General features: G+C 48.5%; 2 protein-coding genes across 7 annotated transcripts in view; one reads left to right on the top strand and one right to left on the bottom strand.

Annotated features, from left to right (window-relative positions):
- The window catches only part of LOC135913566 (zinc finger protein 26-like), a 209,300-nt gene that overhangs the window by 120,125 nt on the left and 75,104 nt on the right, over window positions 1-14,071 (top strand). The gene's annotated exons all lie outside the window — the stretch shown is intronic.
- The window catches only part of LOC139049608 (uncharacterized), a 61,809-nt gene that overhangs the window by 37,345 nt on the left and 10,393 nt on the right, over window positions 1-14,071 (bottom strand). For 3 of the 4 annotated variants that reach the window (XR_011508419.1, XM_070525219.1, XM_070525218.1), the window contains 2 exons: window positions 8,241-8,297; window positions 7,036-7,393 (listed from right to left, as the gene is read on the bottom strand). The exons of the other annotated variant lie outside the window; for it this stretch is intronic. Coding sequence is in view for 2 of the 3 variants with exons in the window: in XM_070525219.1 (XP_070381320.1) it covers window positions 7,061-7,393; window positions 8,241-8,297 (390 nt within the window). In the remaining variant the exon portion in view is untranslated. The remainder of the gene's footprint in view (window positions 1-7,035; window positions 7,394-8,240; window positions 8,298-14,071) is intronic. 4 annotated transcript variants of the gene reach the window in all.

The following is a 14,071-nucleotide window of genomic DNA, read 5'->3' as shown; positions in this document are numbered from 1 at the left end:
CTATGTGAAAAAGGATATCCATGAACGATGATAGCTTTGTTGGCTTCTTCACAAAGAGCACACAAAGAGCCCACACACAAAGAGCACACAAAGCCGAATGCTCTCCCCTTTTCTTTTAGACCTCTAGCACTAGAGATATTCATTCAGAAGCATCCACTTTCTCGATTAAACCTACTTCCTCAAGTCACTGTACTTCCGCAGGAACTTGTAATTCAACTTGCGGTTGATGTGATGAGCAATGCCTTTTACTAGTCCTGCCTCGTGTGAGAAGAAGTGGCTGTCCATTTAGCAACTTATAAATAACTAATGCAATGCATATGAGCTCGCAGAGCGCTCGTGCGCTGATCGCTTTATGTAGCTTTTAATGACAGCGCTTGAACATCGATGTCCTGTAATGAATACTACCTCTCTGCGCTGGTTCAAAGTGCTGGCTTGAGGTCAAGGATGAGCACATTTGCTCGTAGTGGGGTAGTGAATTGTCACCGAATCAGCCGGGTCATTTGTGCTCATTCGCACACACTCGTTCACTTCACCATTTCGTATCGGTCGAATGGCGAGTAGTCACTGTGGGCGGATCTCGAATCGGGAATCACCAGCCATGCCTGCTGCTATGTCGGTATGCCATTTAATAGTGATTATCTGAAGTGAGATGTCGGACTTGACCTGTAAATTATATACTGCTTCTCTCATTTTTGCTACCTGCTGTGTGGTGCATTCCCTCGACATGGTCTGTAAAGTGTGGCATGCATTTCTCTTTTCAGCGCTTGCTGTGTTGCGCATTCCCTAGAAATGAAAGTTAGAGATGCTATGCATCTCAAACTTCTTGCGGCTTGCTGTGTTTTACATTTCCAACTTTTTACTGCTAGCCACGGTACACATTTCGCTGCTCTGCTGCTTGGTGTGGCACAGCTGCCTATGCAGGGACGTACTAGGCAATTTGTGTTGTAGAAAACATGAATTTTGATTCTACGCATGCACATGTGGTGGTTCACTGCGCACATTTCATCTTTCGCATCAGCGTGCCGTATAATCTCCAGCAAATGCACATGCAAGGCCAGCTTGGGCAAATGCGACAGCGGGCGTTATGGACAGAGGCTCCAGCGCGACCAACTGGAGTAATCCAGCGCGCCCGACGCTGCGCTCCGTGAGGCCTTGAAGGAAAACGGTAGAAACTGTTGTGGGGATTCAGGCCTCCTTGTTCAGGGCAGCCCACAACGCAGCAGTAACAACGGTGATGGTTTTTCGAGGCTGAGCTAGGTCTCTCCAGACATGGCAGCCCACAACGCAGCAGTAACAACGGTGACGGTTTTTCGAGGCTGAGCTAGGTCTCTCCAGATCCCCGGCGTCGATTCCTTCTGCTTCTAGCATTACGTCCCACGGCACACGGAGAGTCTGTTTTCGTTAAACTATAGGCTGCGGCCAGCTCGCAGCGTGGTCTGTGAGAAGTGACGAGCTTTTTCGCACTCGTAACAGGGCAGAAAAAAGTAGGAATCGATGCAAAACTCGGGCTAGAAACGTACTTCACTACAGCCAGCGCTCAGTACTACAAAGCTGGTACTACCCAGACAACGTTTCTCGCCGCCACCAGGCGACGCTACTGTATCTCAAACTCCAGCACAAGACGCCCATTGCGGGGCCTTCCATCCCAGATAAAACCTCTCCAGAGAATAAAGACATTTCAATCTCCCGAAGCAGCGCCAAACACTTCCCTCCTGCTCCGCTCGGCGCGGCCTCGATGGTGGCGCCGCCAGTGCTGGCCCTGCCGTAGCTGACGACACGCTACTATGATGGAGGCTGGCGCTTCACAGCCTGGAGCGAACGGCGGAGCGTGAAGCACTTGTTCATGCACTCGCAAGAGCCGCCAGTCATTGAGAATTATGTTTGGGAAGCGTGCAACAGAACTAAGTCGGAAAGAAAGGGTGGGGGAGTCGGAATGCTCATCCATCAAAATGGACAAGAGTAAATTCAAAATGTAAAGAGCATCTTTGGTTATCAGGTACAATGAGTGACAAAAAAACTTGGCTCTGCGTTACATATTTGTTAACCGGAAATAATTGCACAGAGAATAATAAAGAGTTAGTGGAATGCATAAGCGCTGATATTAGGGGTTTGGGAATGGCGCCGAAATTATCCTATTAGGTGACATGAATGCCCACATACAGGATTTAGATTGCTATACAGACTACAACGGGAAGTCAATGCAAGACCTGCATGAGCAACATAACCTTGTTATCGTGAATACAAGGCCTAAGTGTGAAGGGTAGATCACGTGGAAAGTGGGAGACCGGCAATCAACTACTGGATGATAGAAGGAATTCATGATAACTTGAGGCAAATAGTTATTGATGGGGTAGGGTATAGCAGCATAGAAAGTGACCATAAACGCATCGTTCTGAAAGTGGGTTATGCAGTTGGGAAAGAGAGCAAGGAGTGAAAAATGGCGAGTCCAAATATGGACGCTCAAAAAATAACGAATATAGTCACTAGATTCGAGGAAGAGCTTGGCAAATGGCCAAATAAAGTTTGGGAATATATTGAGCTTCTAAGTGTAATAACGACAGAAATGCGGAAAGCAAAACAACACGTTTGTTAGAAAGGAAAAACAAGGATACAGGATCTAGATGGCTATATCGACAACGTAGAGATTGAATGCTAGATCTTTCCGAGCAACATAACCTCCTTATCGCGAGTACAGGGCCCAGACAAGTAGGAAACCGACAACTCATAATTCATTACTGTCTGTCTGATCAAACAAGGAATTCGTGACTGGTTGAGGGAAATGGTGAGTCACGAGGAGGCAACTAGGAGCATCGGGAGTGACCATAAACGAAGAGCGCAATATAGCGAATCCAAGTCTGAACGAACAAATAACAAATATAGTCACAAGAGTCGACCAAGAACTTGGGACAACGGCCAAGCAAAGAGTGGGCATATAGTGAGCTACTAAGCGTTACAACGACAGAAATACGTAAAGAAAAACAACACGTTCGTTGGAACAGAAAAAAGAAAGCGAAAAGGTGGTGGAACAGGCAGATACCAGATGCGATCGCCGAACGATAAAAAGCATCCCGATAACACACGCAGGCAAAGAAGGCGCAGTTGCCGCAAGATGAAGTAGCCAGTAAATGGGAAACATACCGGGAGAAAAAGCCTATTGTTCAAATACTGGTGCAAACAAAGATAAAATGTGAAAGTGTACGTTGCTTGTCAGAAATACCTTAGAAAAAGAAGGTCATACCTAGAATATTTTGGAACGACAATACAAAAATATATCCTAGACGAAGCGGTATTAAATTTCATCCGAAACGTAACAGCCGAATATTTCCGATGCAATGACGAGGCTGTATTTGAAGAAAAAAGGAGCATGAAAGAGAAGCAGTTGGAAGAGGAGCTGGTGATGGCAAATTTCAACTGGAAGAAAGCCGAAGAGAAAATTCCTAAGCGCACAGCCACATGGCTACTCGAGGTTCCCATTAGGCTGAATAATGATCTAGGAGAAAAAAGTAAGGAAGCTCTTTCGAAAGCAGTGGAAAAAAAACCTTCAGAGAAAGACGAATACAGACAGTTGGCGATAAAGTAGAACAAAATAAATTTATAAAGCTATGTGGGAGAAATCAGAATTCACTCGTATAGACCATTGTCAATTACATCGGTAACGTAGAGGTTCACAAGGCAGGAAAATAAATTTGAGTTGCAAGCAATGGCTGAGAATAATAACAATTTAGGATAACTTAAGAATGGCATCAAATTTGTCCTTCCTTACTCAGTGTATATCAAGGGTAGAAAGGAAACCACTATATGTAGCTATATATGTTGCTCTTGAGAAATATTTGCCTAGGATATACACCGTTTGCATTGAATCAGAAGGGACGAGGAGCGAGGAGGAAATTATTAACAACAAGGGACGTAAGCAGGAGTGCCCGCAATCCCCACAGCTATTAATGATCAACAGGTTGAGGATAGAAAGTGCACAAGAAGGAAGAAATGTCGGGTTTAATAATTAACAGGCGGGTGCAGCAGAAGAGCAGCAGCGTCCAGCTTTCTTTTCAATGGACGACGTTGTGTTGCTAGCTAACAAGCAAAGTTATATGCATTGTCTGGCTAGTATTTGTGGACTGGAAGCCAAGAACAAAACTCTGACACTTAGAGTTAAACAATCAGGTCTTTTCGTATTCGCTGAAAACAGTGAACAGGCAGTCAATAGAGGGCCGGAAAATACCTCGCGTAAAAGAATATAAATACCTTGGTACATGGATAAACGAAGGGAAATAACATATGTACACCAATGTAAAAATAACAGTAAAGGGGAAGAGAACTGCGGCCATAATTAAACAGATCGCAATGAAGATCGTATAAATGGTACGAGGTGCCCCGGGGTATGTGAAAAAGGTGTAATGTTCCCAGGACTTACATTTGCAAATGCGGTTCTTTGTTTCATTTCATTGGTGCAATTAGGGCGGTATTCTGTAAAAGTCAACCTAGTGGACTGTCCATGTCGGCCGTTGCTCATTGGATGGAGCTGTACGCGAGAGGCGAAGATAAGCTACCCTAGCACATCAGCAGCGGCAGAAACGGACCGGCCACTAGGTGGACTCTTAAAGAATACCCCCTCCCTCCCTCCTCCCGCGCCCAGGACTCGATGGCATCCGAAGGTCGATGGGTTCCCTCGCACACGGGAAGACTAAAATGAATCTGTGCAGGATGATATAGGCTGGACAATTTTTGAAGTGAGCTCACTGTAAATTTGAATATGAAGAACGACTGAAGGATATGGAAGAAAGTAAATGGGCCTGCAGAGTGTTTTGCTGCACAGTGGAGGAAAAGAACTACGAAGCTTTTCCATCAACTATGCGACCTGTATCGTGAGCCACACAGCGAAAAGGAACGTCAATAGGAAAGTCAGAGAGGCTGAGATAGTCTAAAGATAAAGAAACCTGCCATGAGTAACTGCTGAAAAAATCCGGAAAGAAACGATGTATGATAACTCAAAGCGGAGCTCACTACTTTGCGAAGCGAGATCAGGATGTCTTAAAACTCGCATTAAGAAGGAAGAACGAGCAAAGTGTTTGCTGAGCTAGGGAAGCTAGGGAAGCAACGGAGCATGTTTTGTTGGAATGTGGTGATATCTGCCCAGTGGTCAATTTATGCCTCACTGGCTTCCTTGAAGCCCTTGGGTTGAGCGAGAGCACAGGAAAAGAAAACATGTTCGCTATACAGATTACTAAAAGGCGAATGGAAGTGTGGTGGAAATAGGGAAAAGACAAGGAACGAAGGCGGACAAAAGCAAAGTTCACAATATGGGTTTACAATGCGGGCCAGGGTGGCCGAAATTCGATCAGGGCCAATTGCGAAAACACCCCCATACTTAGATTCAAGTCCACACTAAAGAACCCCAACTGGTCTAAATTATTGCGCAGTACCTCAAACGGCGCGCCTAATCTATTGCTCGTTTCTTCTCTATGGCACTCCTCATAGTACTGGTGACCTACTAGACGCAAAAATATGTCACGGACCTGTCTATCGTTGCCAAGCTGCGTGTTAAGTCGAAACTGACGAAGCATGCAGCTAGTTTGTTTTCAGACAACAACAAATGGATCTGTTTTACTACAGTAACCTTCAAACGTGACCGCACCAGCTTGAGAAACTATGGTATTTCTATGTCCACTGCAGGACGAAGACCTCTTCCAGCAAGCACCAATTACTCCGCTCTTAATGTACAAACTGATTCCGAGATGCAGCCACAAATTTCTTTACTTCATGACCTAACCTATTTTTATGCATGCATCGAGTGCCATTCCTTTCCTATGGCAGCCATTCTGTAACTCTAATGTTCCACCGGTTATCTAGCAGAACCGAGTGGCCGCCGAGCTCCATTCTTTTTCTCCTAACGTCAACTAAATATCGGCTATCCCCTCTTGCTCTCTGGTCCACACCGATCGTTTCCTGTCTTGAAACGTTACGCCCTGCATGTTTCGTTCCTTCGTTCTTCGTGCGCAGCTTAGATTTTCTAGAGCTTCTTTGTTAACGTCCAACTTTCTGTCACATATGTTGGCACCGGTATAACCTAATGATTACACATTTTTCTTTTCAGGATTTTTTACTGCCTCCCGTACATATCCAATGCATATTTACAGTTGTGTGAATATACTTCTCATTGTCAAGATCCCGTGGGAGCAATTGTCCTACATCAACGTGCTCCTGCGTCAATGGTGACTGGCGATCATGAAATCTTGTTTCCTTGCCTCGCTGTTCAACATTACCGTTGTCTCCTGCATATTATTCTTCAACCCCACCCTTGCATTTCCTCTGTTAAAATAATAAATGAAATGTTTTCAATTCATGCGCACTGTTGCCGAAGAACACATGTCTTCTGTTAAGCTACGGTTACCGATATATTCACCATTGATCTTCACTGCTCAGCCACCGAAGTCGGGTACCTTGAGTACTTGTATAAGCATGCAGTGTATAGCAATGACAATATTGTGCCTCCTTCCGAGACCCCTTTCTTTAATGGCAATCTTCTACTTTCCTTCTGGAATTCTCCTTGATTGCGCTGTGCTTCCATGACCGCTGATATCTCTACTGAATCAAGTCGTGTTTCTTAATGAATGAAAGTCATATACAGAGATTAAGTGTGCTTAAATGTTCACATTTGACTGATTTATGACAAGCATCTGGTCGATTATAGAATATCCTTTCGTTAAGCACGCGGGTTGTCTTGGTTGAATCGAGTCCAGTGTTTCCCTGATTAGGTTGGAAATTATTTTGGTTCAATACCGAAAGCAAGCTCATGTGCCTGTAATTCCTCAATTCTTTATTGGTTTATGCTATCGTAAGCTATAGAAACTCAGTATCCAGTATCACAGAACCGTCTGTTGCAAAACGAGTAACAACACTTAAAATGTTTACAGAATGACCTTGTATTTACGTTGTGCAATGCATTGTTTCCATCCACGTGACATAATATAATTATTTGACTATTGAGCAAATATTTGCCACAAATGTAGGTCGCAAGCATGTTGCAGGAATACATACGGTCTCGTCATTCTCCGCCATGACCTTAAGGTAGGTCGCTGCTGAAACTATGCACAGCGTCCCCACCATGACAATAGCCGCCAGCACAGCGTGGGCCTCCTTGTACTCGTAAGGCCCATAAATCGGCAAGGAGGCCAGCGCAGTGGCCGCCACGGGATCGCCGTAGGCCACTATCGCGCAGCACCAGCCGTAGATCTCCTGCGCTGGCTCGGGTATCCCCGGCTGCTGCTGCCGGTAGATTTCTGAGGCCCAGAAGTACAGCAGCAGCAGAACCCCTGGCAACCAGCGTGGCCACCCAGGCTTCCCTGCTTCCCCAGTGGGCCAGACACGAGGAGACCGTGGGAAATGGTGGCCTCGTCTGAGAATTAGATGGAACAAAGAAAATGTTTCATCCAAGTAGAAAATACACATAGGACGAACCAACATGAAATTTAAGGAAACAGTGCTGTTTAGCGTTGCTGCCACTGTGTCGGGGTACACGAACTGTTTGAAGAACAAAACAGACAACAGCCCAAGTCTCAAACGAAGAAGGCCCCCCGTTTATTGTGAGCGCACTGCTTTATGAATGCTGGCGGGCAAAGCGGAAGTCGCTCATTGGAGGAACACTGGTTGGGTTCAATGCAACGCCACATGCACCGTTCTAACATAGTATTGCGTGCGTACATGCTCGGGCAAAAAACACCGAGCTAGAGAATCCCATTCGACGGAGTAGCTGGTTGTCACATGTAAGATTATAACCTGGAAAGTTATCGTGCAACCCTGCCAGGCACGTTTACTCCACTAGTGTCCTAAGTGAATGAACGTTATGCACTAGGGGCGCACAGTGATTCTCCAAGAGGGACCCGAAAGTGGGACAACCATAGAGTGTTGCCGGTACTTACTCGCGTACAGATGTGTACTCCTAAAAAACGTGCCAGAATTTCATCTGCACAAGTACCCCTCCCTTAAACAAGCGTAAATGAGGATGTGATAACATAAGGTGGAACTTGCCAAAGCAAGACGGGTGGTTATGAGACGCCCTGGGAGGTCTGCAGGCTAAGCCTGACCACCTGAGGTTTTTTTAAAGCTCCCAGAAAGCAGGTGACACGTCACGCACGACAAGCTGCTCAACAGCGGGATAGACGGAGGTAACCACCGCAACGGTTACCGAAAGGCGGAACGGTCACTACAGTCGAAGAAGCGCGTATTCCCAAAGTTGTACTTACCCCGTTTATATCTGGCAGATGTAGTTCGTCCTTGCTGCTCCTGGCCTCTTCAGAGCACTGAAAATAGCGCAGCAATAACCAAACTTCCAAACTAACGTAGCTGAAGTAGGTCAATATGTTTTAAGGAATGCGCGCTACGTATGAAAAATTGAATTGTCACTTCTTCTTCTCGTTTTCCTTCAAATTTTCGCACGTTCCCACGAGGTGGGTGTATGAGCAAAATCCTCAGTGGAAACATAATACGGAACTTTTTGCTTGCCGTTAAATTATTTAACTGTATTATTCATATTTCAATAACAGTAAATATAAATTTTTTTCTGTTTCCGTTTCAATATGAAAGACTCTCACAAACACCTACTGGCAGACACATACTTAACAAGCTTAGAGTAACATACGCATCACAGTATGGCACTAAAGTAGACATTCCACACGACATAAGAAAGCAGCTTATTATCCCACCGCTACCCAAAAACATGCATCCTGAACACCACAGGGAAAGGCGGGAGGAAAGGGCAAAGGCTATACAGAGGAGATTCCAACGCTCTCAGGACGTGGTGTACGTCGATGTGGCAGAGTACACGACTACTCAGAATATGTGTATCGTTGCAGTGAACTCGCAAGGTGAGCGTAAGGTCAGCGGATTTATTAAAACTAACAGAGCCGAGGTGGCTGAGGAATCGGCCATTGCTCTCGCAATGGCTTCCACACTGGCCACGATAATAGTCAGTGATTCTAAAACCGCCATTTTAAATTACGCAAAGGGACGCATCTCGCCGGAATCACAACGTATCCTGGCAAACTTTCGCGGTGAGCGGGTTGTCCATATCATCTGGGCGCCTGCGCACTCCTCTCTCCCCGGCAATGAGGCGGCCGACACCGTGGCTCGAGGACTCACAAACCGAGCCACCGGGGCGCCGCGGTTGGGGCTGACAGGGGACCGGATGGTTGGCTACAGGGATATAACTTATCATTACAGATTGGGAAGGGTGCGTTTTCCTCCCGCACACCCATCACTTAATAAGCAGCAGGCGGTGGCATGGCGCCTCCTTCAAACAAATACATATCCGAACCCAGTGACTTACAATCATTATTACCCAGACCAATATTCGGCCAATTGTAAACTTTGTCAAGAAAGGGCGGACCTGGATCACATTATCTGGGCCTGCCCTCGGGCGCCACGCCAGGGCCAAAAAATTCAGGATCGGAAGCAGTGGGAGACCGTGTTGCTCAGTTCGGCCCCCGAAGACCAACTTTTGGCTGTCCAGCAGGCCGAGGATGCCGCTAGAGCTCAAGGGCTTCTGGCCGCCATCTAGGCGGAGTTGGCCCCCCCACGAATCTGCCGGCTACATAAATAAAAGTTATTTCTCTCTCTCTCTCTCTCCGTTTCACTAATATAAGGTCACACCAATTATGACGGATATGCCATAATATTGTTACGGTGAAGTGAAGGAAGACGTTGAATTGGACTAGAGAAAGACGAAGTCTGGCGGTTGCCTGAACGCCATATTCATCATTTGTAAATATAAGTTATTTTACACTCGTGGGCCTGCTTTCTTCCCGCAACATTTTGGTGGAAGGTGCGGGGTACCACCACGGAACTTCGCAGCGGACGTCATCTACCTGCTGCCACAATGGCAAATCAACCGACACAAGCGACAACGCCTCGGCAGCCCGTGCCCACGGTCATCCTCACTCACCCACGGGACCCGGGAACATTTTGTGGCACGGACAACGTCGACGTCGAGGACTGGCTTACGATGTACGAGCGAGTGTGCGACAACAACAGGTGGGATCCTACAATGATGCTTGCAAACGTAATATTTTATCTGAAGGGAACTGCGAAGCAATGGTATGACACACATGAAGCTGACCTAACGAGCTGGGATGTTTGCAAAGAAAAAATGCGAGACCTGTTCGGCAGACCTGTCGGTCGTCAGCTGGCAGCTAAAAAAGAACTTGCGTGCCGCGCTCAGACGTCCACAGAATCCTATGTCGTGTACATACAGGATGTGCTGGCCCTCTGTCGCAAGGCTGATGACAACATGACCGAGGCAGACAAGATTGGCCATATATTGAAAGGTATTGCAGACGATGCCTTCAATCTCTTGATGTGTAAGGATTGTGCCACTGTGGATGCAATTATTAAGGAGTGCCGGCGCTTCGAACAAGCGAAGGGCCGCCGCGTCACTCAAACTTTCGACCGGTTGCCCAATACCGCCGCGACATCTTCTTGCGAAGACCCGCCGCGGTTCGTTCAGCCCGCAGGACCGGAAGAAATAACGCGCATCGTTCGCCGTGAGCTTGAGGCCATGGCCCCGGCTCCCGTTCGTTCAGACTGTCGGGAAAGCGTACCCGCTATCTCCCTTATACAAGCGGTCGTTCGGGAAGAAATAGCAAGTTTGGGCATTCCATCTCTCTGCTCAGTCCGCCATACCAACACCTACCAAATTTCTCCGACCGCTCGCTCCCGGACGCAAAGCTTTCCACCACTCCGTCGCAACCCAGCTGAATGGCGCACAGCGGATGATAAACCCATCTGTTTTAATTGTTCCGGTATTGGACACATCGCCCGTCATTGCCGCAACCACTGGTCGTCGCCTCCTCGGTGGTCGTCTCCGAGTCACTACAGCCAAGTACCCGACAATCGCACTTTCTCGCCCTATACGCCGACTAGGAACATCAACGCCGACAGTGCTCCACCAAGATCCAGCCGATCCCCGTCTCCGCAAGGTCGTAGGTCCCGTTCGCCTCTCGTTCACCGCTCTTCGTCCCCTTCTGCAACCGGTCGCTTCGCTTCGGGAAACTAGGCGGTGCAGCTCCCGGAGGTGAAGCTGCAACTCCGACCCGGCCCACAAATCCTCTATTGACCCTGCCTACATGTGGAAACCTGCTGGACATTGAAGTCGATGGCGTTCCTGTTAGATCTCTCGTTGATACAGGAGCGCAGCTCTCAGTTATGAGCGCTGCTCTCCGCCGCCGGCTCAAAAAGGTTCTGACCCCCGCCGTACCGTGCACCGTGCGAGTCGCCGATGGGAGTACGTCACCTGTCCTTGGAATGTGCACAGCACGTGTGACCATTGGGGGCCATTATACCGTTGTTCTATTTATCGTCCTTGAACACTGCCCACACGACCTAATTCTCGGCCTCGACTTCCTTTCGAAACACTCTGCCCAAATTGACTGCTCCGCAGGTGTTGTACAGTTGGACCTGCCGCTTCCTGCCGACGCAACCACTTGTGCTCCACACCGCTTATGTGCTGCTGAATTTGCAAGGCTGTCTCCACAGGCTGCTACAAATGTCCTGCTGACGCCCTGTCCTCCCGTACCTGATGGCGAGTACGTCCTGTCGCCGCTTACTGACCTGGTTTTGTCGCGTAATATTGCCCTACCGAGCACCTTAATTCGGATCCGCGAAAACTGCGCTCGCGTGCCCATCCTCAATTTTGGGTTCTCGTCACATGTTTTGCCACACGGTATCGCCATAGCGCATATCACTCCTTTGGAAGAATTTCAGATTTCTTTTTTGACCTCTGAATCCTTCCTCAGTACGAACGGACCTTTGTCATCCCCTCCTTCGTACTCGACGCCTGCGGACGATGTTTCTAAGATGATCGCCCCCGACCTTCCTTCCGAGCAAACAACAGCTCTTCGTCATCTCCTGTCACCTTATCGGGACATCTTTGATTTGGACGACCGTCCACTTGGCCAGACATCTGTTGTCACGCATCGCATCAACACCGGTGACGCCAGCCCCATTCATAGGCGGCCATATCGTGTCTCGGCAACAGAAAGGGCCATCATACAGAAAGAAGTAGACAGGATGATGGACAAGGACATCATTGAACCCTCCAGTAGCCCGTGGGCATCACCGGTTGTCTTAGTAAAGAAAAAAGATAACTCGTGGCGCTTCTGCGTTGACTACCGTCACCTCAACCGGATAACAAAGAAGGATGTTTATCCCTTGCCTCGCATTGATGACGCTCTTGACTGCCTTCACGGATCCCAATACTTTTCATCAATTGACCTCCGCTCCGGCTATTGGCAGATTAGCGTCGATGAGATGGACCGCGAGAAAACCGCCTTTGTCACACCGGACGGTCTGTACCAATTTAAAGTCATGCCCTTTGGATTATGCAATGCGCCAGCTACATTCGAGCGCATGATGGACTCTCTCTTGCGCGGCTTGAAGTGGTCTACATGCCTGTGTTACCTCGACGATGTGATTGTGTTTTCGCCGAACTTTGAGAGCCACCTGCGGCGCCTCACAACCATACTCTCCGTGTTTCGCAGGGCTGGCCTTCAGCTAAACTCCTCCAAGTGCCATTTCGGTCGCCGTGAAATTAACATGCTTGGTCATCTCGTCAACGCCGCCGGAATCCAACCTGATCCACAGAAAGTTCACGCCGTGCGAAATTTTCCTGTACCTTGTTCAACGAACGATGTCCGTAGTTTTCTGGGCTTATGCTCTTATTTTCGGCGATTTGTGAAAAATTTTGCGGACATCGCTCACCCTCTCACTGACCTTCTTAAGAAAGACGCCTCTTTCTCTTGGGGACCGCTACAGGAGAAAGCCTTCTCTACCCTGATTGAGCGGCTTACCACTTCCCCGATTCTCTCCCACTTTGACCCTTCTGCGCCCACTGAAGTACGAACTGACGCGAGTGGTCATGGCATCGGCGCTGTCCTCGCTCAGCGTCAACAGGGCCAAGACCGTGTCATCGCTTACGCTAGCCGCCGCCTTTCCACGCCCGAGCGAAATTACTCCATTACTGAGAGAGAATGTCTCGCGCTCGTATGGGCGGTCGCGAAATTTCGCCCGTACCTTTTCGGTCGGAGCTTCTGCGTTGTCACCGACCATCACGCCCTCTGCTGGCTCTCCTCTTTGAAGGACCCAACTGGACGACTTGCACGTTGGGCATTGCGCCTACAAGAATATACATTTTCTGTTATATATAAGTCAGGACGCCTGCATAAAGACGCTGACTGCCTGTCCCGCAATCCCGTGGATCAACCGGACGATACCGATGCAGACTCGGACATCAGTATTCTGTCCCTCTCCGGCTTCCTCCACATTGGCGACGAGCAGCGCAAGGATCCTGTTCTTCGAACACTTATGGAACGCCTAAGCTCCTCGCCCAATGACCCGTCCCTTCGGATGTTCACCTTGCGCGATGGAACTTTATACCGTCGTAGCGTTCGTCCTGACGGCCCGGAGCTCCTCCTAGTCGTCCCCAAGCACCTTCGACTCACCGTGCTCCAGCAACTTCATGACGCTCCTACTGCTGGACATCTGGGCGTCACTCGTACTTACGACCACCTGCGGCGCCGCTTCTTCTGGCCTGGCATTTATCGCTCTGTGCGCCGTTATGTCGCTTCTTGCGACCTGTGTCAGCGCCGGAAGACGCCTGCTATGCCTCCCGCTGGTTTGCTTCAACCCATTGATATACCTACAGAGCCCTTCTTCCGTGTGGGCCTCGACCTCCTTGGTCCGTTTCCAATTTCCATCAAAGGAAACAAATGGATTGCTGTAGCAACCGATTATGCCACTAGATATGCCATCGCACGAGCCCTGCCAACCAGCTGCGCTACAGATGTCGCCGACTTCTTACTAAAAGACGTCATCCTGCACCACGGCGCCCCTCGCCAGTTGCTGACGGATCGCGGCCGCTACTTTCTATCGAAGGTCGTTGATGATCTGCTCCGCTCCTGTTCTACAGAACATCGGATTGCTACCGCGTACCACCCTCAAACGAACGGCCTCACCGAGCGACTCAACCGCACACTCACTGAAATGCTCGCCATGTACGTTTCCAACGATCACCGCGACTGGG

The sequence above is a fragment of the Dermacentor albipictus genome, chromosome 9 (assembly GCF_038994185.2).
Source record: "Dermacentor albipictus isolate Rhodes 1998 colony chromosome 9, USDA_Dalb.pri_finalv2, whole genome shotgun sequence".
Lineage (NCBI taxonomy): Eukaryota > Metazoa > Arthropoda > Arachnida > Ixodida > Ixodidae > Dermacentor > Dermacentor albipictus.
Note: the sequence above shows the minus strand (reverse complement) of the source record. Positions and strands in the feature narration are given on the sequence as shown.